Here is a 24919-nt window from a genome sequence, read left to right as displayed (position 1 = left end):
TAATTAAATAATCACATTATTTAGTTTTGCTTTTTGACTGTGTAAAAGCAGCCATTGTCACTTGTTTATCATGTTTTGGGTGCAATGCAAGAAATCATTTGATTTAAAAAGGTTGGGACCGGGAAAGGAGAAACTTTGGAAACTGTCAGTGACCTCTCCTATAAGCGTCTTTGAATCACAAACTTGCAGTTTATTCTTGTTCACAGCTCCAGGAAGGAAGAGTAGGCAGAAAGAAGAGGATAAAAAGGTTAGTTTATTTTGGCAAGACACAAATACTTGCAATACAGGGTTCCAGCCCTTTTTTGCCTGGTCCCAGTATTACAATTATTTATCCTTACTGGTTTGTTTGTACGTAGGCAGATAACTATGGCTCTCCATCTGTGACTGGCATACAATTTCCATCAGCCCAATCAGCAGTGTGAATAAGAGATAATGGGAGTTTGTAATCTGGGACTAATGCAGATGGCAGAGAGTTCTAAACCACAATTGCATGTTAACCTGCAAGGCAATACACCAACTGGATTTAAAGCTTTTAACTAACGTAGATAATAAAGTCTATAATAATTATTGGGGGAGGAGGAAGGGTTACTAAAAATGAATAGCTTGCCTGGGGTTTTTGCTCCAGATGTGAATAATTTTGAGTAAAGGAGTAGGAGAATATTGGCTCTCAGAAGCCAGCCTAGTGATCTGAAAAAAACAAAACAGAAAGATAAAATCAGGTTACATTAACAAGTATATTTTAGGATAGCTATTCAAAATAGAAGAAGCAAGACTATTTATACCTGAAAGAACACTGAACTATCTGGGGTTACATGATGTATTATGCCATAGTTCTTTTCATCTTGACTTAGCACATGTGAATTTAGTATGCATGCAACCAATATTTATTGCAATGCCTTTTGCACAGAATAACAAAAGCTGCTTCCATTGACAAAAATACTTTGAAATGTCCAACCCAGCTTGTTACCATTAGATATTGCCTTCAATTCACCAAGTGAGAGGGGCCTGCTGCTAATTTTAAAAATAGTCTTTAGGTCCCAGGATCCTAGCTCCAGAGAAAAGTGGATATTACACATAATTTCTGGCTAAATTACAGAAGTCTTCCTTCTAGCCTTAGCCTGAGCTAGCAAGAAGAAATTTTGTATTATTTATATTTAAATAGTATACAATATCACATAACTATTATAAATATGGTTTACAATACTTCATCTTTGTTAGTGGAAGTTGGCCTGATTTAAGAGGAAGATGAATTGATGAACTGCAGATCCATTCCTACTCCACCGGGATTTAGCCAGTAGATTCACCTATTATGGAGGCCACCTATTACCTTTGCCCAGTAACTCTGGCTAATTTAAGGATATACATATTTCATATAAAGGAGACTTCTGTAGTTTTTACATTTCTCAGCTGCAAATGCGGAGTCGTATTTGCTGATTATGTCAAAGTGATCTATGTCGAAGTGATTCAAATTCAATCAATATTTACTGAACTATTTGTTCAATTTATATGGACACCAATCTCAAGTTACTGACACTGAGCAGCTAGTAACATTAAAAATATAAACGCAGAAAAGCGAAACAACATATATACAACAGCCAGGGTAAAAACAACTCCACCAGTAACACAGCCAAAGCACTGGTTCAACCTCACCTCTTGATCTCCAGGCACAGGACAGATGGGTAACATTAAAGTAAAATATAGGCCATTAAAATGTGGACCATCTAAGAGGAATATAACGAAGTGAGATGCTTTATTTTAATGTACTTTTTTCCTTTTGCCCCAAATTTTACTTTTCCCACAGAGGGTATGTACTAACCTTGGGAATCATTTTACTGAAAGGAGCAGCCTTACCTGGGGCCACACCACTGCACAGAACACAGCATCAATCTCTTCTCCACTGAAGCCATACGTTTCAAAGTCAGAGAAAAAGTCTGCGATAAGCTTAAGTCCAAGGCGCCTTAGGTTTTTCAGCTGGTTGATAAATCTGAGTTGAATCTGTAAAATAAACTGTGATGGTTCTTTCTTTCCTTAAGCAAAACATCTTCCGAAAATTGCATTTTTTATTCATGTATTGGGTCAAAATATTTAAGATTAATTATTAGACATTAGCATGCATTATTATACCTACTTAGGTATGGTAATACTTTGGGAAGTAGTTTTTTAGATATTTTACTAGTTACACCCTGTGTAACTGTATATTATTTTTTCTGTATAACCTTGTTACTACGGAAATTGTAATTTCTATAATGTGTGAGAGGCAAAGTCAACACAAAATTCTGTAACACAAGTTCAACACAAAATTCTGTAACACACGTTAAGAACTTACATAGCAGAGAAAGAAAATTTAAGCACCATAACCACAAAAACATTATTCAGAATTGCAAACTTTAGAAAATTGTAAGGTTAAGTTTCTTTACAACTATATAAAGCCGAAGTTTAACACAAATGGGAATGTTTGTCTGCAATGTATGACTAATACGTTTAGAAAACTACCAAGTAAAGTACAAATTGGGCTCTCACAGACTTTTAAGTTTCTTTTAGCTCCTCAATAGATAATGAAATGTTAAATTCAGTTTAATAAATGACAACGGTGAAATAATTTTTTAGGTTACTAAATTACAGTTTTTCATTTCAGTGTTACTGAGTAACTTTATACAAAAGGTCATCAGTAATTATCTTGCTTTAAAAAACAGCCTTTTCCCAGTTTAACCAGCTGCCTGGTAAAGGCAATATGTACAGTCTAAAAATGCTTTTCGGAATTTTAACTATTTTCCCTATATCTAAGAATTAGGATTATTGTTCTATGCTGGTTAGCGTATGGCAACTCTATGCTGGGGAATAACCATAATAAAGATTTGATTTGATACTGGTACAGCAGAGGAGGGCTATCAAGACAATTGAATTCAATTTCAATAGTAAGCAGCTTACTATTACATAGCACTGAACCTGTACACTGTATTTAGCCCAGCATGACTCTCCCTGCCAAACGTATACAAGGACAACAGAAGGTTGCTAATAGAGGTAGTCCTCGAGTTATGACAATTGAACTTAACATTTTTGCTATTAAGTGAAATAATTAAGTGAGTTTGCCCGTTTTGCAATTTTTCTTGCTATAGTGAATCATTGCATTTCTTAAGTTAGTAACATGGTTATTAAGTGAATCTGGATTGACTTTGCTTATCAGAAGGTTGAAAAAGATGATTACATGATCCCAGGACACTGCAACCGTCATAAATATGAACCACTTGCAAAGCATTTGAATTTTGAACATGTGACCTTAAGGATGCTACAATGATCATATGTGTGAAAAATGTCATGAGTCACCTTTTTCAGTGCCATTGTAACTTTGAACGGTCACTAAATGAACTGTTAAGTCGAGGACTACCTGTATTAATATTATCAATAATCTTTTGTTGATACTGTATATTTAAAATATACACATTGCATTTTGTTTTATATTTAGAAATTAAACCAAATGTTTAATTTTGTAAAATAACTGAAATGCATCCCTTGCAAGTTATGCTAATGTTGGGTAAGCATTTATTTTTAGTACTTTAATTCAAGCACACTAAATGAGAAAGAATACCAAATTAGCTTGCTAGCATTCCTTTCTTAATCACACCAAGATATTTTTTTTAACTCTCATGTCAGCTTGAATAGGCAGCAGCTCTCACCTTTTCTCTTTGCTGAAGAATGTGGGATACTGTTGCTGTCATGCAAAGTAAAATCTGTAAAATCTCAGGCAGGTTCTGGCTGATTAGATGTCCCATGTTTTTTAGTACTACTTCCAAACTGTTGAAAAGGCTATGCTGACGGCCTAACGGTAGGACCTGAGATAAATCCAAATCTTGCATAGCTTGAAGCACAGCAGAGTGGCAATGTCCTTAAAACAGAGAAAATGTAGAAGAGGAGAAGAATAATGAATAATAATGTATATTGATAAACATTCTACAGAATGGGGTTACTGTTCAATATTTCATTTGTGTAAATCTAGATTCAAGATTTAATCATAGTATTTAGAAATTAGCAAATTAAGAATGGTTGTGCTTTAGCTACAAGACAATGCCCAGTTTGTGGAATCAAATTTTAAGATGATATTTAAAAATGGAGGAAAACACTCTAACTAATATAGAGGGAGAAGGCCGAAATTCTGCATGTGCATACATGTTAGTCTCACTTAACAAACCAATTTCCGATTTCAAAAACAGGATGTTTAGGATTCTAACACAGGATGAATGTTCATATTTTCAAAGTGCAACTGCTTTTCACATTAACCAAGACCTATGAGATGTGATGACTTAGTTTAGTAACTAGGTAGATGCAAACTCTCCTGTTCCACTAGATCAGTGGTTCTCAACCTGTGGGTCGCGACCCCATTTGGGGTCGAACGACCATTTCATGGGGGTCGCCAAACAACGCAGTCCGCCATTTTTTTCCCCTTTTCCTAGCTGTGCTACTCCCTCTTATTCTATTGGCTTTTGAAAGCCAATAGAATAGACTCTCTTGAACAGAGTCTAATTCTATTGGCTTTCAAAAGGCAATAGGAATTGTCCAGGCTGTGTCTGCCCTGCTGAGCCCGCCAAAAGCCCGAGTCTGCAAACGGTGCTGCAAGGCGAACATTCTGCAAAGCTTCCCTCCCTGCTGAGCAATTAAAAAGTAAGTAAAAGAGGGCCGGGGATGGGAGGTGGGAGGCCGGTGGGCACAGGGAGGGTTGCTGGCGCGCGTGGGGCCCGGCGGATGCTTTACCTGCCTTGGGCCGGGCCAGCCAGTGGCCCAGCTGGTGGTCGCCCTGCGCTGTTGCTGCTGCGGCCGCATGGGAGTGCCTGGGCCTGCCTGCCGCCGCCCCGAACAGGCGGTGGCCAAGGTAAGACTAGCGGGGCAGTGGCGGGCGCAGGGAGGGTTGCTGGCGCGTGTGGGGCCCAGCGGGTGCTTTTACCTGCCTTGGGCTGGGCCAGCTGGTGGCCCAGCCGGTGGTCGCCCTGTGCTGTTGCTGCCGCGGCCACCTGGGAGCGCCTGGGCCTGCCTGCCGCTGCCCCTTGCCAGCTATGCCTCGGCCGGCACAGGGGGCAGCACTCCCAGGCAGGGAAATACAGGTTGTCCTCGACTTACAACCGGGGTCGCAGCTATAAAAAGGTTGAGAACCACTGCACTAGATAGATACTGCTGATCCAGCATTAATCCCCAGAACTAGAAAGGTTTACTTTCCCATAATCAACTACTCAACCTATCTTCTTAATATTACAAGACAATTTTCTCATCTGCTTCATTGTTATTGCTGCACATGGTGCTCATGCTCATGAATTTACATTAAAGAAAGTTGGAGTCAACACAAAATGTTATAGGATATAATTGTCCTACAGGCAGGTTCATGTTCAAGATTCTGATTAGTCAGCCACAACCTCCTTTAGAATATTAGGGGTCTCACATAGGCAATGCCAAGACCACGTAATCCTTGAAATCACAGGTTGCAGTTCATCACAATTGAACATAATTCTCAACCACTGTTACCACTGGCTTTACCTGTCACCATTATGTAATGTTGTTATGGCATGGCTGCTGAAAGGCCACTTAACTCTTAAAAGTATTAGCATTGAGTAAGAGGACTCAACATCAATTTTAGAGCACTCTCAGAGCAATTGCCTAGGTGACTAAAAACTTTCATTCTTGCCCTCTAAGAATTAGCCTTAGCTCTAAGAGGGTTGATAACTCATCACAGAGCCCATTGAAGTCATCATATTCTGAAGTCTTGACCACCAGCTAAAATCCAGGAGATTCTAGATCCACTTTAGGCATGAAAGTCAGCTGGGTAACTTTGGGGTAAGAAAAGAGTACGTTTAAGTTATTTATAAGGTAATAAAAATGGGATAAAAAAATCTAAAGAAAAATGGAAGAAAATGAGTAAGAGAGTTAGGGGTGGGGAAGGAAAAGGAAATGAAGGAAAGCTGCTTTTTCTCCATTGCTATTAACAGGAGAGAAAGTGATTGTTTCATATGAATGTGGTATTAACTGGAGCTACCAAGTCACCAATCACATTGAAAATGCCATACTCTGCTTTAAATGTTAAGAAACCACTCATGTCATCCAACGCTTCACTTCTCACTCATTCTTCTAATTAATTAATTTATACATTTTTAAAACCATCTCATTCTTTAAATATTCTAGGCAGTACAAAGGAACAATAGCAATGAGCCAATGCGATAATACATGCATAGAAATAAAGTAATATTATTTTACAATATATATTCAACATTCTGAGGCTACAGGCCATGCTCAATCTTCACTAGGCAATGTTGACAGTAGAGACAGTTCCCATATGCTTTTGTGCTATGTTTATTTCTGCAAGCTTCAATCACCTTAAACATATTGACAGTTCCATTATATTTGCCAAAACTTAATTTTTTTTTCTTGTGAAAAACATACCATTACTGAAATGTCTCACAGGCTCAAAGAGCAGATCCAAAAACACCTTTATCTCTTCAGACAAAGAGCCTGCCAAGAATCTCAAAACAATAGCCATACGGGTCCCTGCTGCTGATTTCCCTTGTGTTTTGCTTCCAGTTTTGTTTTTCATCCGTCCATACAGAATCCTTCAAGGGGTAAGAAGAAATCATGTTAGCTTTTCAGAAGCAATGGGTCTATAGGCAAAAGCTCAGTATGGCTGGTCCTAGTAGAAATTTCTAGGACACTACAAAATACTACTACTGCTACTACTACTACTACTACTACTACTACTACTACTACTACTACTACTAAATCAAAGATGTAGTTTGGTGTGGTGATTCAATGCTGGTCTAGAAACTGGAACACAATGAGTTCTAGTCCTCCTTTAGGCATGGAAGCTAGTGGGATCATTGGATAGTCACCCCTCTCAGCTCAATCCACCTCACAGGGTTTTTGTTATGGGGAAAATAGTAGTAATAAACATCTTGAGATATAAAAGATAAAGGTAAGATATCAGTCTGATCAATGATTATAATGAACATTATTGCAAAATAATTCACAACTGGAAGTTGTTTTATTCTTCCATCCATACTTATTAGAACTTATTTCATTCTTTACCCACATTTATTTTATTTATAATTTTATCTTTTACAGTTACCCACTTTACACAGCTCTGGGCTGCGTTTCTCCAAGGCTGATATTGGAAAGCTAAGCAGGATCAGGCATGAAACTTTGACAGAAGATCATCAGGAAAACCTAGGGCTACTGATTACTGGAATGTTGAAAAAAAAAAAAAACCCTTTCTATGTTGTTGCCATAAAATTATGTAGCTGTCACTAGGAGCCAAGTTTGATTCAAATAACCCTATATTTAATTAAACCCCAGTTTACATGCATATGGTAACCATTTTGCCTCCATTTTATCTTTACAATATCTCTGAATTATGTTAGAGTAGGAAGTAGTAAATAGTTCAAAGTAAACCTCATGTCTTAATGGTATTTAGAGACAGACTTTTTTCCAATCCCAAATCAGCATTATAACCATTTCACCACAACTGGTCCTCACCAGGGTCTACGGTCAAGCTCACAGTTGGGCAATCTCGCCTTTGTTTGATTAGAAATAAAGTTAGCTTTTATAATTTCAGAGAAAAGCCACTTTTAAAAAAATAAGTTGTGGTGGTAGTTTTATACAAGAACATAAGTTAAGTAACAAGTTTAGTACAAAGATGGTATGTTTACAGTAATATTTGGACAATAGATTCAGAATTTCCATCTTCTTTGGGAGACAGGAGGTAAGACTTTATTTTTAAACATTCAAAGCATGTATAGTCTGGTAAGCCGTGCAAGTAGAAGTTTAAAATATTACACTCTAAGAAGTAAAAACACACACTGCCTAAAGCAATAAAAGGTAAACCAATGTCTATATTAACATACAAAAGTCTCTTACCTCATCAAAACAGGAATAAGTTCTGGTCGGTGCTGTGGTTTTACTATACTGTTTTCTTCAGAAATGCTGAAATGAACTATTTCTTCTTTAAAACTCTTGTCTTCCAATAGCCGATATAAATTCTCTCTGTAAGCACATAATACAACTTAAAAAGATTCGTTACATAATTTTTTTAAAATATAAGGTCACAAACTTTTTAATATATGAAAAGATATATGTGAGAGCTGACAACAGTAAAGCTTATTCAATCAATGACTAGCAAAAATTACAAAATATATAACATGAAAGTAAAATAAATTGAATAAAATACCAACACAACAAGGAGCCTCTATTCATTTTTTAATATGTTCTATCTTTCTGTCTCATTTTTGAATCACACTCTATAATAAAAATGTACCATAAGCTAGTGTAATGATACAATGTATATCATTAAACCAGGTAAGTACACATTTAAAATATTACAATCCAGGAAATAAAAATGTGCTAAAGCAGGGGTGTCAAACTGCCGGCACATGGGCCAGTTGCATCATGCACAGGCTGTGCCTACCCCAGCTCCGGCAATGTGAAAAAAGTCGCAATACTTCATGACACATCACGTGATGCGACGAGTTTGACACCCGTGATCTAAAGCAAGAGAAAGTAACACAATTCCAGAATCTATATATTAAATCTGAAGTTATATTTGTGAGTGTATAATCATATACAATTCAATGCACTCTCTTACTTATAGGGCAGAAGATGTGGATGCTTGTAAGTCATGATACAGTCAAGAGCTACTTTTTGCACATTTTGGTCTTGATGGGTCAGCAGCTGAAAATAATGTTTTAAGATAAGGTAAGATAAGATAACCTTTACTGTTATTTTTTACTGTGAGCACACTGGCCAACATTAAAAATGAAATTCTGTTGCCTGTCTCGAAAGAAAGAATATATTTACCCATACACATACATACCACTTATATACATGCTATATGCATATATAAATATGCCATATATATATATATACATATAATGTCCATTTTGAATACATAGCAGAAGAAAGAAACTTGAGAGTTCACAAGGTTGATTTATGGAACAAAACTGTGGCTGAATCTGGATGTTCTGCTTCAGATACCACGAGGCTCCCTCCCCAAACAAACCTAGGTTAAAATAAATGTGTTAGAGTTGTTCTATAGCAGGGCTTTTCAACCTTTTCACCCGTTGTACCACTTTTAAGATACAGCAATATCCGAGTACCACCAGTCGCCTAGCAAGGTGTCAAAAACTTGATGACCCAAAAAAAAAAAAAGAAAAGAAAAAAGTGATGAAGTACAGATAGTCCTCAACTTACAACAATTCGCTTAGTGACTGTTCGAAGTTACAATGGCACTGAAAAAAGTGCCCCCGAGCAGCCGAGCAAGACACCTGCCTGCCCACCTGGTGGCGCTCTTCCTCCTGTCTGAGGTTTCCATTGTTGTGAGCATTTCTGTTGAGGATTGGCAGTGGGGGTGGGGTGGGGTGTGTGTGGTTTTTATTCCCCCCCGTCTGATGGGTAGTTGCAGCAGGTTTTGGTCACTTCACATGACCCTGGGACTGTCATAAATATGAATCAGTTGCCACACATCTGAATGTAAATCACAAGACCCTGGAGATAAGGCAACATTTCAGCTGACTGGTGCTTCTTCAGGGCTCAGAAGAAGTGCCAGGATCAGCGCTGAGCTCCAGCTGGAACCTGGCGCTGATCCTGGCACTTCCACTGAGCCCTGACAGTCCCGAAGAAGCCCCAATCAGCTGGAAAGTGGCACTGCTCCTGGTGCTTCCACTGAGCCCTGACAGCCCTGCAGCTCCAGCCATCTCTCGCTCAGGCTTGTGCGGTGCTGCCACTGGTTCAGCTCATTCCTCTCCCCCACTACCACTTTTCTAGGATGGTCGCATATCACCTGCCAGATGCCAATGTACCATAGGTGGTACCCGTACCACTGGTTGAAAAGCCGTTCTAAAGTAGCATATTACAATCAATACTTTGTCATAATTTACACTGCCCTGGAGGATAGTAATTATGCAAACAGCAGAATCCACAAGCAGGGAATGTTTTTGCCATTTTAATAATTGTTCTTATACCTAGAATCCATGAACTTCAATCATGTGCTCTTATACCACTGTAAAAATCTGAAACACTTATATGCTTTCCTACTGGTCCTCTAATAATTACCATTTAGACTCCTAATATCTATTCCTAAACTGTGGTAATGCTTCATATTACCAACAAGGAATTTGGGACAGGCAGCTCTAATTACTATGAAAATGATTTACATTCCACTACTGAACTCTAGTTGCTGTAAAGATTGCACATTAAAAAGAATGGTCCTCAAAACAGGAATCTCCAAGAATCAGCTTGTCAAAAAGCATGATCAGTTGCTATAATCCAAAAACATTTATGCAATCCCTACACTATCTCGCTTAAATCCTTAATTCTGTAAGGCTTTTCCTTTCCCCAAAAATTCATCATATACTTTAGCGTTCCCCAACCTTTCCGGCTTTGAGGACTGGCGGGAGGAGCAGATGATTCCACATAACTGGTGGTAAGTACATTTGCAGCTCCATTTGCACCTGCATGTGTGCTCGCCACTTGCACAAATGGAGCTGCACACACATGCACACTAACCCACTGCTTCTGCAGCTCAGTTCCAAACAAGCCGCAGCCCGGTACCAGGCCATGGCCCAGGGCTTGAGAACCCCTGATATACAAGCCTAGATCTTGTACCTGATTTTTCTTAATATGTTGAAGGCTAATTTAAGCTGTTCCTCACTACTATCATAATAATTCTACCACCAGCCAAGAAAGATCATAAAAGAGAAATTATTAATTTCTAATGTGAACATCACAATTCAAATTGTCATGTGAATACATTTTATTTATTATTATTTTTCTCTTTTTCTTTTTACCTATCTTATGTTTACATTCATTCATTCATTCATTCATTCATTTAACAACTAATTTCTTGAGAATAATTTAGTCACTGTCATGCTGGCTAGAAATTCCGGAAGTGGCATTTTCAAGTCTCTCTGGAAACATCAGGCTGGGAACAAATTCTGAAACAAAAACTTTTCCCAAATTATTTCCAAGATGCAAAATAATAAATATGCATGTTTATTAATCATTTAATCATTTTTTAATTAATCATTTTAAAAAATTCTTACCTGAACATATATTTTATTCAATTTGGGTTCTAAATACAAAGCACGAGGATTTGAAAACTGAGTGAAAACTTGTAAGTGACTGATAAGCTGCCTGAAAAACAATACAGAAGAGACCATTTGTCAGTAAAAACTCAAAACAACAACAACAAAAGTTGCCTTTTGATATGGAAACATTTCAAAACAACAAACAAATGTATCAAATGCTTTTTTAAAAATGATCTTATGTACTTAAATTTACACAGCTCTTTTCAAAGATCACTGGGTTATTTTATTGAATCTAGCAATGACTATTAGCCTGACTTGGTTCAGCTATTATGAAAAGCAACAAGCCAGGACTGCACATGTGATTTCAGATACCTTCGCTTCCATTCTGAGATAGCTACATTTATGTCACCCAAACCCCATTAACTATCCTTAGCTAATGATTAACAACAACAAAAAAGCCAATTCCATACAGTTTGAAATCTACTTCCATTCATCATATTAAGAATAAGATGACCAATTTATCTGGGTTTGGATGTTATGCCAAGCTGCAGAAAACTAAACACTTTTTTATCAACTAAAAACAGAAAATTCCAGTCTCATATTTCTTCCAGAGAAGGTAACACTAATTCATTTAATTTGGTAAAATCCAAGGGACCACTTTGTTGGTCAGTCACTTCTAACCCCAGATAACCCAAATAATATCATTATGTCATGGTTATCTATCAGTATTTGCTTCTTTGAAGCAGACTTTTGGAAAAAGTTATTAGAATTCTTACAAGTATGAAAAACAATTCTCATACCAGTACTGAATTGAGGGGTCCTTGCTCTCTAAGCTTAGTTGTTTTTTTATAGGCATTTCATTATCCAAAATAGGTAAAATCATCAGTGCTAGTAAGCAGTGGGGTTTGCTCTCAGTTTATATTCTAGTGGTTTGACTCTCAACTCCCCAAAACAGTGCCTTCAAACAATCAGAGTCAATACTATAGATGAGGATAAAATCACGGTCTCATTTGATATCACAGCCCTTTTCACGTCTACAGATCTGGGATAAGCCAAAGAATCTATGACAACATTGTTCCAAAGCACACCTTACTTAACCAAATACACAAAGATTGAAACACACAAGATTATGGATCTCATAATCCTGGGCATTTCAATCTTTGTATATTTGGTTACATTAGGTGTATTGTGGAGCAATGTGGTCATAGATTCTTCCTCTGCCTGACCACATACTTCCAATTTGATGGACAAACTAAGGTCACTTATGTGATTACTACTTTCAGGATTACTACTACTACTAATAGTAGTAGTAGTAATAAAGTTGGAAGAGACCTTGGAGGTAATCTACTCCAACCCCCTGATCAGACAGGAAACCCTATACCATTTCGGACAAATGGCTGTCCAGTCTCTTCTTTAAAGCCTCCAATGTTGGAGCATTCATCGCTTCTGGAGGCAGGTTGTTCCACTGGTTAATTGTTCTATAGCGGAGGTTGTTATGCAATATCTAGAAGCCCATAGCATTTCCACAAATACAACCCAAATATGGTTCAGATATGTAGACACCTTCATCATAATAAAAAGGGCCAATTAGAAAACAGCCATTGAACCTCATCAACATCTTTATTTTTTTTTGTAATATATTTTATTTTCTTAAAAGCATAAATCACTTAATAATTGGTGAACAGTGTGTTGTCTGAATTTACATTTGTTAAATGATCACTAATAATTGATTTCTATAATCCATAATCCACATAATGCTTTTAGTTGATTTCCTCTTTTCCCCAAAATGTCCTCTTTTGCAAACATTGAATTAATACAATTCTTATTGTTTTGATAGATAACAGTTAAAAATATTTTCCCCCAATATTCCTAAAAGTAAAAATTGTATCAATATAATATTTCTTTTCTATCCAATCATTCTGGTTGCCTTATCATAGATCCTGTTACAGTCCTTATTTAAACTTGTTTCTCCCACAAAATTCAAAGTATTCTTACTGGTTAAGATTTTCTCAAAAATGAATTACATTTAAAAATTTAAGTCTACTTTTTCCATATGAACCATCTCAGCACTTTTACATTTCTTAAGGAATAGATAAAACAGTAAAAAAAAAAAAAGAAAAGAGAGAAGAGTAAAGAAACATAAAAAATAACATACTACTTGAAATATATATCCATCCTAAGCTAATATATATTTGTTTCCAAGATTTCTAATTCTTTTTAACTATAATTAAAAATATGTTTAATCTTTAAATATTCCATTTAATACATCTAGTCCTCTAGTCCTTTAACTCTTATTCAAAACATTTTTATCCATTATAATTTCTTAAATTCAATCACATTTAAATATCTAAAACATTTCCTTTATCTAAGCCATTTCAATTTTTTATATTACTCATATCAAGAAATAGAATAAAAAAGGGAAAAAAGCATACTATATTATTTGAGGGATTCATCCCTCTTAGAATGACATATATATTCCAAATCTTTTCTATTTCTTTAACCATATTCAAACAAATGTTTTTTTTTTAAGTATTCTCTCTGGTAGGTCCCATCATCTATTTTCTTGATTTCCACTTTAGTCTTTTTCCTTTGCCCAATATCTTTCTTGATGAATGTGTTTTGTTGAGTCGAAAGGTCTTTCCATATGTTCAGAAATGTTATTGTAGATATAAAAAGTAAATCAGATAAAGTGTCTTTGTATGGGCTCCTGCCTTTCCATGTTTGTTGAAAATCTTTTTCTTTTTCTTTCTCTCCGCTTCTCTTATCATTTCTTTTCTCTCCAATGTTCCTGACATCTCTACAGTCCATTTTATCCAATCTGTTTTTTTGTCCTCACATTTATTTTGTAATCTTAAGGGATAAATTGTTTTTTCCAATTCCTATGAATTTTTTTCCACTAGGATTAAATCATGTTTCCTTGTTTTGTTAAGTTCCATCTTTAAGTCTCTATTCTCAATTTTGTATCCACTTATGCGTTTTATCTGCTCCTTCTCTATTGTTGTTTTCTGGGAATTTTTTTGTTGTAGAGTTAACTTGGAAATAGATTGATTTGTATTTCCAAAGTTATTTTGAATTTCTTTCTTTTATTTTAAAATCATTGTTTGAATTAGTTGCAGTATACTATATATCTCCTCCTGTGGAGTATTTATGTTTTCTTGTTGAACATGATGTCTACATGTCTCTGATCCATGATGGCCAAGAATTTGAGTTTTTCTCTTTTCTTTTCTCTGCAAATAGCTTTAGAGTCCCGGTTAAATAGACATCTGTAATCCAAATAGATCAAAAAAGGTTTTTTTTGAAATCTATATTTCTCTCTTTTTTTGTCACAGCTGTTCTTTGTTGTTAAAGCTTTGAAGTTTAGCTTTTCCCAGGTTTTGCCAAGTCTTATATGAAAGTTATAGCTGTCATAGTCTTTATCCACCACTAGATGTCAGCATCTTTGTTTTTCAATTTCCAAAATGAACAATAATCTTTAGAACAATAATCTTAACCATTCAACAATATTAAATTTATCTAGATTTAAGTTTTAAATTTCAGATTTTATATTTATTTCACTTCCATATATTTTGATCCTCCATAAAAATAATTAATTTGCCACTTCCATTAGTATAAGGGTAAGACAGAAATTTCCCTCCTTCCCTTTACGAGGTATTTTGCTTCTTGGGGATCTTTTCCAGGAAATTAAATAAAGAATAGAAAAGAGAAGATCAAATTCCTGACCCAGTTTCAAACAAGCTGTTCACAGTTGTGCTGGTTAGTACTTTTGGACTTCGGTTGCAAGTAGCTTGGGCTGGTCGATGAAGTATGGCCATCCTTTTCCCTGTTGGATTAGAAGGCTTTCCCCAAGTCGAACAGAACGACCGCCATCATTCCAGAATTGCTGGATCACCCTTCTTTCTTCACTGCCTCTCCGGGGCAACTTAGACCCATTTAGGGTCCCCTGGCAGAACGAAATTAGCAGCGAGCGTGCGGAGAATCTGCAAGCCAGCAACTGGTTGCTATCGTGCAAAACCGGAAGTTCCCTCATCAACATCTTTAAAGGAATCCAGTTTACCAGAGAAGAAAACAACAAGCACTCCCCTTTCTGGACATCCTGATCAGCAGAGATCACAACTGCAAATTGCAAACTAGAAACACAAGTGTACAGAAAAAAGTCATCTAGAACATACACAGCAACAGGCACTACGTAGGACAAACAGACAGAAATCTGGCAGAATGCATACATGAACACCAACTAGTAATCAGAAGACATGATGAAAACTCTTTCGTGACTCTTTCATGATTTCTTGACTGCAGTAAATTTTTAAGCTTAAAATTATAAATCCTACCACTATTTCAATTTCTGCTGAAATTTCATGGGGTTGGTATTGCCTGCTGACATAATCTTATTTTTTTTAAATATTGAACAATAACCTGTTTTTGTTTCACCTTCAAAAATATTCCTTAAATTTTCTCACTTCTTCAATCCAAATTATATTTCTTCCAGTCCAATATTTCTTTTGATATATTTTGTATACAAGCTAAATAAATAAGAGGACAGTATACAATGTTTGCATAGATCTTTCCCAATTTTGAATTATTTAATTGCAACATATTCCATTCTGTTGCTTCCTACCGTGTTTCCCTCAAAATAAGCCCTTCCCTTAAACTAAGACCTGCCCTGATTTTGGGGGGGGCTAACATAAGTCATACCCCAAAAATAAGCCCTCATTAGGATCCTGCCCACTCCGTCCCCCCTCGCTGCCACAATGGGGCAAGAGGGTGTGCGGCACATCGCGACGCTGCAGCCACAACAAGGCAAGGCAGGTGAGGGAGGGGGTGGAGCTGCTCCATGCACCTTGCACCCTCTTACCAATTCAAAGAGCTGGTGGAAGCAGGTGGCCGGGAGAGTCGGCGGAGGATAAAGAGTTGGCGGCTGAGCCCGGGCAAGTGATCTGTGAGGTGAAGCTTAAAGAAAGCCCCTCCAGCGGCGCAGTGGCAGCAGAGACGGTAATCGTCACTGCCCCGTGGCTCTGAAACAGCGGAGGGGGATTGGGCCTACTCCCCCATCCCATCCACTGTAGCATGGCAGTCGGGCTCGGGAGGGAAGTGAAAGGTTGCTGATCAAGGAATGGGCTGGTGGAGGGGGGCTGAAGTACCAGTAAGCGGGTGTGGGGCACGTGGGGCAGCTCCATCCCCTCCTCCACTTGCCTTGCCTTGTTGTGGCAGCAGCGGCATGATGGGCTGCGTGGCCTCCTGCTGCAAGCGGCTGCAGAAGTGGGCCAGCAGCCACATGGGCTGCTGGATGGGGCTGTTGGTGCCATCACCGCAAGGCGAGGCAGGTGTCACGAAAAATATAAGACATCCCCAAAATTAAGACCTAATGCCTCTTTTTGAGGCAAAAATAATATAAGACAGGGCCTTACTTTCAGGGAAACATGATAGTTATCATACAGATGAGGAGCACCAATGTTTTTTAAGGGTTATCCACAATCATAAGCCTCTACATCAGGGGTGTCAAACTCAATTTCATTGAGGGCCATATCAGCATTATGGTTGCCCTTGGGGGAGCCAGATGGGTGTGGCCAATTGGGTGGGCATGGCCAGGCTGGTCACAGCCAACTGGGTGGGCGTGGCTGGGGTAGGCCTGGCCACCTCATCGCTCACTTTGCATCGTTGCTCGCATTGGGGAGCTCCTATGGAGGTCGGGCAAGGTTGGGGATTCCAAGAATCTCTGACAGGTAGGGCAGTGGGTGGGAGGGTTCGTCTTGAGGGGTGAGGCGAGGCAGGGGACAGGGTGGGGATGCTGCCACGGGCTGAGGCAAAATGAGGCAAGGGGCGGGGTGACTGCTGTCAGACACCTTTGGCCTCCACGTGTAGAGGGTAGTGAGCACACGTGGCCGACAGTGTCCATCAGCAGCCACAGTGTGCTGATGCTCCACAGCCCACTGCCACCAATGGGCTGGATCCCCAAGTGGCAGGCGCTGCGGTGGCACCAGCAACAGGCAATGTCAGGGTGAAGGCACATGATGCAGACCACCAGACGCGCCTACTTTGTCCCATCTGTTTTTGCTTGCAATTGGAGAGCAGGTTACTGCTGATCATCTCCTTAGTCCCCTCACGGGTCTTGCCCTTGGCCCACATGTGGAGCGTGTTCCCATCAGGCATCCGATGCATGTTGGCCCCCTCCAGGCCCCCGCCACCATCGAGGCCGCCGGCAGCTCACGCAGGTCCATTAGGCTGCTACCCAGAGCTGCAGGCCCACCCAGCACGAAGGAGGTGAAGCAGCCAGCTAGGAAATCCAAGTAGAGGTGGAAGAGCACGCCCAGGCCCAGCAGACAAAAGACGACCAATCCGAGCAGGGAAAGCCAGATCCCCACTGGTGGCATAGCCACCCAGGCACAGCAGAGACGGGGAAGAAGCATGCGATCCTGGCTGGCCTGGGCGGCCATGGCGCCGAAGGGTCTGGGCATGCTCTACCACCTCTACTCAGGCTGCTTTGCCTCCTTTGTGCTGGAGGGGCTTGCAGCTCCGGGCGGCAGTGGCAGCCTAACGGACCTGTGCAAGCTGGTAGTGGCTTTGTTGTGACAGCAGCTCACGGTGAGGCCAAGGTGTATTGGGTGCATGAGGGGAACACACTCCACCTGTGGGCCAAAGGCAAGACCCACAAGGGGGCCAAGGAGATTACCAGCAGTGATCTGTTCTCCAACCACAAGCAAAAACAGACAGGATGAAGTAGGCACGTCTGGTGGTCCACATCACATGCCTGCGGTGCTACCGCAATGCCTGCTCCTTGGAGAGCTGGCCCAGTGGTCACGGCAGGCTGCAGACTCCTTGCTGCCAGACACTGTCGGCCCTCGCATGTTCACCACCTCCTGTGCGCGCACCTGGGGTGACTGCCCGGCCAGGCCAGGCCGGGCAGACCCATGTCCGGGGTGGCAGGGCCCAGTCCCTCACCGTCTCTGTGGTAGCCGTACAGGCCAAATATGGGCCAATTCTTTTGTTTCACATGTCTGCTCTACATAGTCAATAAAGCTAAATATGAACTCTTTTCACTTTGTCTCTGATCCATGACTGTAGTCCCATGTTATATTAATTCATGGGCTTAACAAATCAACCACATTACTGAACCTGAATTGTGAGCCTAATGAACATATGACCAAAATGTTCTCCTATTACATATTCTAATGACTGGACAAAGAGAAAGAATTAAGAAACTATGCAAGGCATGTTACAGTTGAATAACAAGAACTCCAGGCCAAATTAAGTTTTGAAAACCCTTATCATTTCATTGCAATTAAGACGAACATACTTTGTTGCAGCTCTTCTGGTTTTCCTTTTTGGCATCTCTTCAGTCATTTGGCCTTCAGAAGTTTGCTTCTCTTCTTCAAAGTCATATGACTCATCCTCGGTTGTATCTTGAAGATCCATCTTCTCCGGATGTTTTTTTATATCTTCACTACAACTGGTTTTTTTTCTAAGATCTTGCACTGGGGCTATTTGTATATCAGCAGGATAATACTCATTGCTGTAACAAAACAAAATACAGGAGTTGGTCTTCCTACCTATCTTTTTTCAATTCATTCTAGTGACTTATTTGTGCCTCAGTAGATAATAACTCTTTTGTATCATTGTTATTCTTTGTAGCCCTATCTCTCCCTCTCTTTTAATGTTTGTGATGTGCACACAAGGCCCAGCAGATTCTTCACTAAACTAATTTTATTATAGCGTTAAAGTAACAGAATCTTACACATCTGAATGCACCTCCCCCCTCCCCACTCTCTTACCTGCAATAGAACTTGGGGTGATCAGGCCTAAGACATTTACTCAAAACTGCATTTCTGCTTTGGACTTAAGATTTTGTCTAATCAATGTCTTGGTTGCAGCTCTTGCTACTGTTCCTCACAGTCCATTATACACCATAGTCTGTTTGTCATGAGTGCTTGGGATGGGGGGGGAGTAGCAAGTACAGTCAGATTTCCTTGTTGATAAGTTATAATATGAACTATTCCATCCTATGATTTAGCTGAATAACCAAGTAATTCCAAAAGTGATTGGGAAACATGTATATAAATATTTCTTCTATAAAAATCCTCACTTACTTAATAAATCTTAGTAGAAGTGGAGAAAGTTCTCTTGACCTGGATTCCACCCTGCATGCAAATCTTGACATTGCCTTCCAAAGGAGAAACCTAAAGTTTGTGTGATCCATTCTCTCATTACAGCACGTCTGACATTTCAGTTGCTCATCATACAAAGCTCTGACATGATGCTGATAGATTTCCTCACTTCCAACATCCGTAACTGTTTTTGGTTCTTCTTCTAGCTCATTATGTAGCTCTTTTTCTATGAAAAAAATCACCAAAATGACCATTAAAAATAAAATTAAAAATGACTCTTTTTAGTCATGCCAGCTAACCTATTACTGCAAATTTACAACCAATCTATTTATAGTTTTGGTTAATAAAGAATTACACAAAACTTAAAATTTAAGAGTTCCACTTTAGTGAATACTGTTCAATCACTGGGGTTTTGCAGCAGGCCCAGAAAATTGTGTACTTCGAGAAATTTAGGCCTTCTATCAATAAAAATAATTGTTTTGTGTTCTTTGAGACAGAAAAGAAAAAAAAAATAGCAAGCAACAATTCCAGATCACTGCAAGCATGTTTTGCCACTGGAACCTGAGAGAGACAGAGGGAGCAGGGGAGAAAATTCCTGAAGTCAGACACTATTTGCTTAGTTAACAAGCAGTTTGACCTTATCAAAACTTTATATGACAATGTCTTACCAGCATAGGATACAGCTTTTTCCAAATGTTCATGATAAACTTTCCAGAATAGCTTGTTTTCCATTTCATCTGCATGGGATCTAATTAAAAAAAATAGGATTTTTTTTTTTAAAATAGGTAACTGAACAAATCAACTATTAACTATCATAGGCTGTCTTCTTTTCTTCACAAAAACTAAACTATTTTGCAATGCTTTGCAATCTTTTCTTAATTTATAGGGCTTTATTCCTATTGTATCACAATCCAAAATCATTTTGCTATATGTTTGAAAAACAGAAGCGTAAGAAATCTGGTAAGTATATCTAACTTGCTCATATCGTTCCACAATCTGGTTTATTCCAAAAGTGCAAAGTAGTGTAATATGAGAATGATGATGCTGAAATATTCAGGAATTGGTGCTTCATTGCGTCACAAAGAGAAGAAAAAAAAGCCACCAAGTTTGAATTATTTCTTAATTCTTTTCTCTTTGAAAAGTTTCCTTGGGGTAAAATTCTGCTTGTCCTGTTTTCTTTTGCACAGTAAACTGATTTTTTCTTTTTATTTGTGGTCATTTTTCAGCATGTGCTTAAATTTCAGTGACCACATGTTCTTTATCAGAAAGGGCAGTTCTTTATTTCAGAAAACTATATTTAAATTCAAGAATTTATTTTCTTGATTTTGCTCTTGAATTTTCTTTTGTAAAGCAAAATTATAAACATTTTTAATCCTTATGGAAGTCTTTAAAATTAGCCCCTTTTCAGTTTTATCCATAATTTGGTCATTGTAGCTTAAAATATACACTAGAGAAAAGTAGATTTTCAACTAAACTGGAGAGTTCAGTAGTAGGTTTCTTCATAAATTAATTTGCCTAATCAGTTTGATTTAAGGATACACACAGACACACAGCTTGCCCTTAATAATCAACTAAAAGAAGGAATTTAGAGTGATTTATCCAACACAGATATGCAGGGATAAGAACAGAGTGGGAATTCATTTAATGAGCAATGTCAGTGAAAGAAATTCTGACATTTCTACCAGCTACTTTTAAACAAAGGACAAGTACTCATCTTAAGACTTATGCAACATCTTGTGCAACTGGGATTTCAGCTCTTTCCTCATCTCTACTCGTGGAAAAGCTCCCTGGATTCAGCCTGCTAGATGTTTGTCATATGAGAGCGAGAAAGGAGAGCCATTCCACCCAGAAACTCAATTACACAGAGGGATGAGGAACTTTGTTCTCTACTCTTTGATTGTGCAAGGGATCCTTAAACTGTATTGCTGCAAACCTGAAACTGCACTCCTTCATTTCTCAAACATCTGCTCATTAAGTAAATTTCCTTCCCACAAATATTTGGCATCATTCAATTTCTCCCAGACTCAAGTTGAACAAAAGAGGTCACATTCTAATGTATAGGGGTGGAACCAGCAGTGGGATTCAAATATGTGAGCAACCGGTTCTCTGTGTGGATTCCACTTCCGGAAGTCCATTCTAGATCTGGGCAACAAAACATTAGCTACCGGTTCTGCCAAACTGGCTGAATCCCACCACTGGGTGGAACCAACATCATTCTATAAGACTAAATTCATTTATGAAACAAAACATTTTTCATGGATAAGTAGGGTAGAATTGTAGTGTGTAGATGCAGCAAAAAAAAAAGTAACGAGGAATGCAATTCTGCAATAATATCTTCATGATGGATGTGGAAGCTAGGATTTCAAGTTAACTCAGGCATTATGAACTGTCTATTCATACTATACGAATCATATGATTCATACTACATAAATCTTCTATTATAAAAAAAACCTGCCAGGTGCCAGAAAATAGCAAGCCGAAAATAAAGAAGTCATATTTCCCATAGGCTGAACAATGTCAATTATCCCCTCCTTCAAGAGAATGACACGTTCAATTGTCTCACCAGAAATAAGACATTTCCTTCATTAGCATATTAAACTAATTCTCCACCCCACATAATTCACAGATATATGATACAATTGATTTTTGTCCTCATTTATAACTACATAACTACCGTATTTTCCGGCGTATAAGACGACTTTCTAAAGCATGCAAATCGGCTCCAAAGTCAGGGGTTGTCTTATACGCTGAGTCATCTTATATGCCGGAAATTACAGTAGTTTCCGGCGTATAAGACGACTTTCTAGGCATGCAAATTGGCTCCGAAGTCAGGGGTCGTCTTATACGCCGAGTCGTCTTATACGCTGGAAATTACGGTACATAATTTTATAACTGTATTCGCCTCTCTTTCAGATATTCAAAGTGACATACACTACATTTTTTTCCTACAATTCCCACAACAAAGGTTGGGCTCAGAGGCCTGATTTCCACTTCACCCAGTGAACTCTCATGGCTTGGGGCTGAGCTAAATCCAAATCCTTAATCACAATACCCAATTTGCTCTTTTCCTTGAAAAACAAAGACTTACCTTATAAGCTCAATCACAGGTTCCCACAGTGGACTGAAGTTGATATAAAGCATTCCCAGTAAATACCGAAGAGACACCTAGAATAACAGTCTAAAATGTTTGATTGCCTCTTTCAAAACCACCAATACATATTGAACAAGACCACTAGTATCCATTCCTATAAAGATATTCTTCTTAAATACTATCAGTATATTAGTATCCAATGTTTTAATTTTTCCTTAAATTCTAGTAACAGTTAGCATAATAGTGGCCTTTTTTCCTGAAATCTTGCGCTACATATATTATATCCTCCTTTATTAGCTATACATGTAGCCACTCTTGTATCAACAGCTGTTTTCTTAGAAGTTAATTCTTAATCAAATTTTGGATGACATGCCAGACCGCTTCACCAGTAACATACTGTGGTTATGGACTGTAATTAATGGCTCTTTCTCTTATCACAAAGGATGTTTCTTTCCATATTTAACCAGCTAGTGCAGTAAATGAAGCCCCAATATAGCAAAGTGCTCCATGTAAATATGGTCTGTGTTACATAGGGAAAATGCAAGTGAGGGTAGTGCTGCATTGAATCCCACTTCAGTCTAGTAGTTTGTATGATACAGAGTGCCCCCCTGCAAACATCTGACCAATATGACAGAATTTGATTAAGAAAATCAAAATACTATTTCAGACTTACCAGAAAGATAAACTGTAATTAAAGAGAAATATCTTTGCCGTAAAAACATAATAATTGCCCTTGATTTGAAACCTAATTGCTAACATAAATTAATCATTACCTGATACTCTACCTATCCACAAATTTATCTGATCAGAAAATAAAAATAGAGATGGCTATGATTTCTATAATCCATGGAAATCCTGGATCTTCACCATTGGTGTGAATTGATTTTGTTTCTCATCACGTTATTAAAGCCATTATGATAGTATACAAAAACTGCATGATCTGCTTATAGGAAAATGCAATTATGCTAAGACTTTTCACAAAGGACACTTTTACCTCCTGCAAATCTCCCTTGGGGATCATGGAGCACACCAAATCGTATCTCAGCTTACTTAGGTAGAGCAGCTTCTCACGATAATCATTGATATTTGCTGGTACAAGTTCGGCTTGAAGCAACATACCAAATAACCCCACATCCTTAGCAAATAAGAAAAAAAAATGTGTCAGAAAGTTTCTTCAAAGCCAAATGCATTCATAGCTTATTTGGTAGAAAGTTTCCTAACTGTTGCTAGAAATCAGCTGATAATCCACTATGTCAAAAAAAAAAAAAAAACATTCAATGAAAAGAAATTCAATGCATGGATATGAGTAACATCAAATATTGTTTTCAACCAGAAAGAAAAACACCACCCTAAACTTAAATCCAAGCTGTTCCTAGCAATTCATTATTGTTTTAAATGAAAAAAGAAAATGTACTAATGTATAAAGTATTTTGCAGGAATCAAACCTTCACTAAGTGCAAACTCTAAATTCACCAAAAATAATGGCATACTAACATTCAGAAATATAAGTTAGGGAACACTACTAAACCTATACTTTGGTTCATCTACCACTGCAATTTTAACCGTTTTAGGAACACTGGAGAAGCCTCTTTCTACATGAATGCTGTACCATTTGCTGCACTAAATTACAATTTGAAATGTTACCTGAGTTCCTGTTGAAAGCAGGTTATCAAAACGACTTAAAATCCGTATAGTTAGCAGTCGCACCTGTTCCAAAGATATCATGCTTCGTTAATTCATTTAATAATATATAAGCCAGCAATAGATAAGCTATGTCTCCAAATATTTTTAGATCCATCTTCCATGAGCTTTAGCCAATATCCCCAAAGTTAGGAATTATGAAAACTTCAAATTACTTGGATAGGAATAGTGTATTCCCAACACAATATTGTATTTCTTTCCTGTTACCTACCATAATAATTTAATTTATATCAAAATCTGTTTTATCAGATAGAGATGAAAGAAAACAAAGTGAAGGTCAGTATAAGGAAGTAAAAATGAATATTCATTTCTACATTTTTAAGAAATTTCAATATATTAGTATCAATGAAAAAATAGTACAATTACAAATTCTGACTTCTTGGAAAAAATATCAAGCTGATAATTTCTGTTTAAGGCAAATTGGATGAAATCATATTTTAACAGGCATTCATGTTCTACAATCTCATTTTTTATTCACCCCTCAAACTGATTTTCTTGCAAATAGCTATCCTTAAGATCCACGAATGTGATTATGGAGATTTAAATATCCTCCAATGCTTGTTTTGTGTCCTGATTTATTTCTTTTGAGTCTTTGCCAGAGACCATTCTTGTTCATCCGGTTAGTGCCAGAGGGCATTCAGCACAAAGTATTATGTAACCCTAATTGATATGAGGGTGAGAACACATTAGATGTCACAGACTGCTGATTGAATTGCTGCAGTTTACTACACATTATGCAGCAATGACTCTTGAAAGAACAGTGGAGAAGCAAAAAAGAAAAAAAAACAGTTGTGATCAGCTTACTTTAGGTGCACTGGAAGAAATATTGAATTGCAATTTAGAAAATAATTCCGTCAGAGTCTCTTTAGATAAGTGTTCGTGATAACCACACAATGCTAATCTTGTAAAATACAGATCAGCCAATAGTAAGGCAGATGGTTCTGAAGGAAATGTCCTAAAGAAAAAGAAAACAGTAA

At 38.0% G+C, this 24919-nt stretch overlaps 1 protein-coding gene across 1 annotated transcript in view; it reads right to left on the bottom strand.

Moving 5' to 3' along the window:
- The window catches only part of UTP20 (UTP20 small subunit processome component), an 87909-nt gene that overhangs the window by 34465 nt on the left and 28525 nt on the right, over positions 1–24919 (bottom strand). The window contains exons 16-29 of the mRNA XM_039354101.1: positions 24747–24897; positions 23886–23948; positions 23236–23376; positions 22239–22315; positions 19819–19898; positions 19133–19376; positions 18343–18558; positions 11067–11157; positions 8612–8697; positions 7888–8013; positions 6421–6587; positions 3675–3883; positions 1852–1995; positions 608–687 (exon numbers count right to left, since the gene is read on the bottom strand). Coding sequence (XP_039210035.1) covers positions 608–687; positions 1852–1995; positions 3675–3883; positions 6421–6587; positions 7888–8013; positions 8612–8697; positions 11067–11157; positions 18343–18558; positions 19133–19376; positions 19819–19898; positions 22239–22315; positions 23236–23376; positions 23886–23948; positions 24747–24897 — 1875 coding nt within the window. The remainder of the gene's footprint in view (positions 1–607; positions 688–1851; positions 1996–3674; positions 3884–6420; positions 6588–7887; positions 8014–8611; positions 8698–11066; positions 11158–18342; positions 18559–19132; positions 19377–19818; positions 19899–22238; positions 22316–23235; positions 23377–23885; positions 23949–24746; positions 24898–24919) is intronic.

The sequence above is a fragment of the Crotalus tigris genome, unplaced genomic scaffold, assembly GCF_016545835.1.
Source record: "Crotalus tigris isolate CLP2741 ecotype Arizona unplaced genomic scaffold, ASM1654583v1 scf7180000018548.2558034, whole genome shotgun sequence".
NCBI lineage: Eukaryota > Metazoa > Chordata > Lepidosauria > Squamata > Viperidae > Crotalus > Crotalus tigris.
The sequence above is the reverse complement of the archived record's forward strand: the minus strand, read 5'-3'. Positions and strand labels throughout refer to the sequence as shown.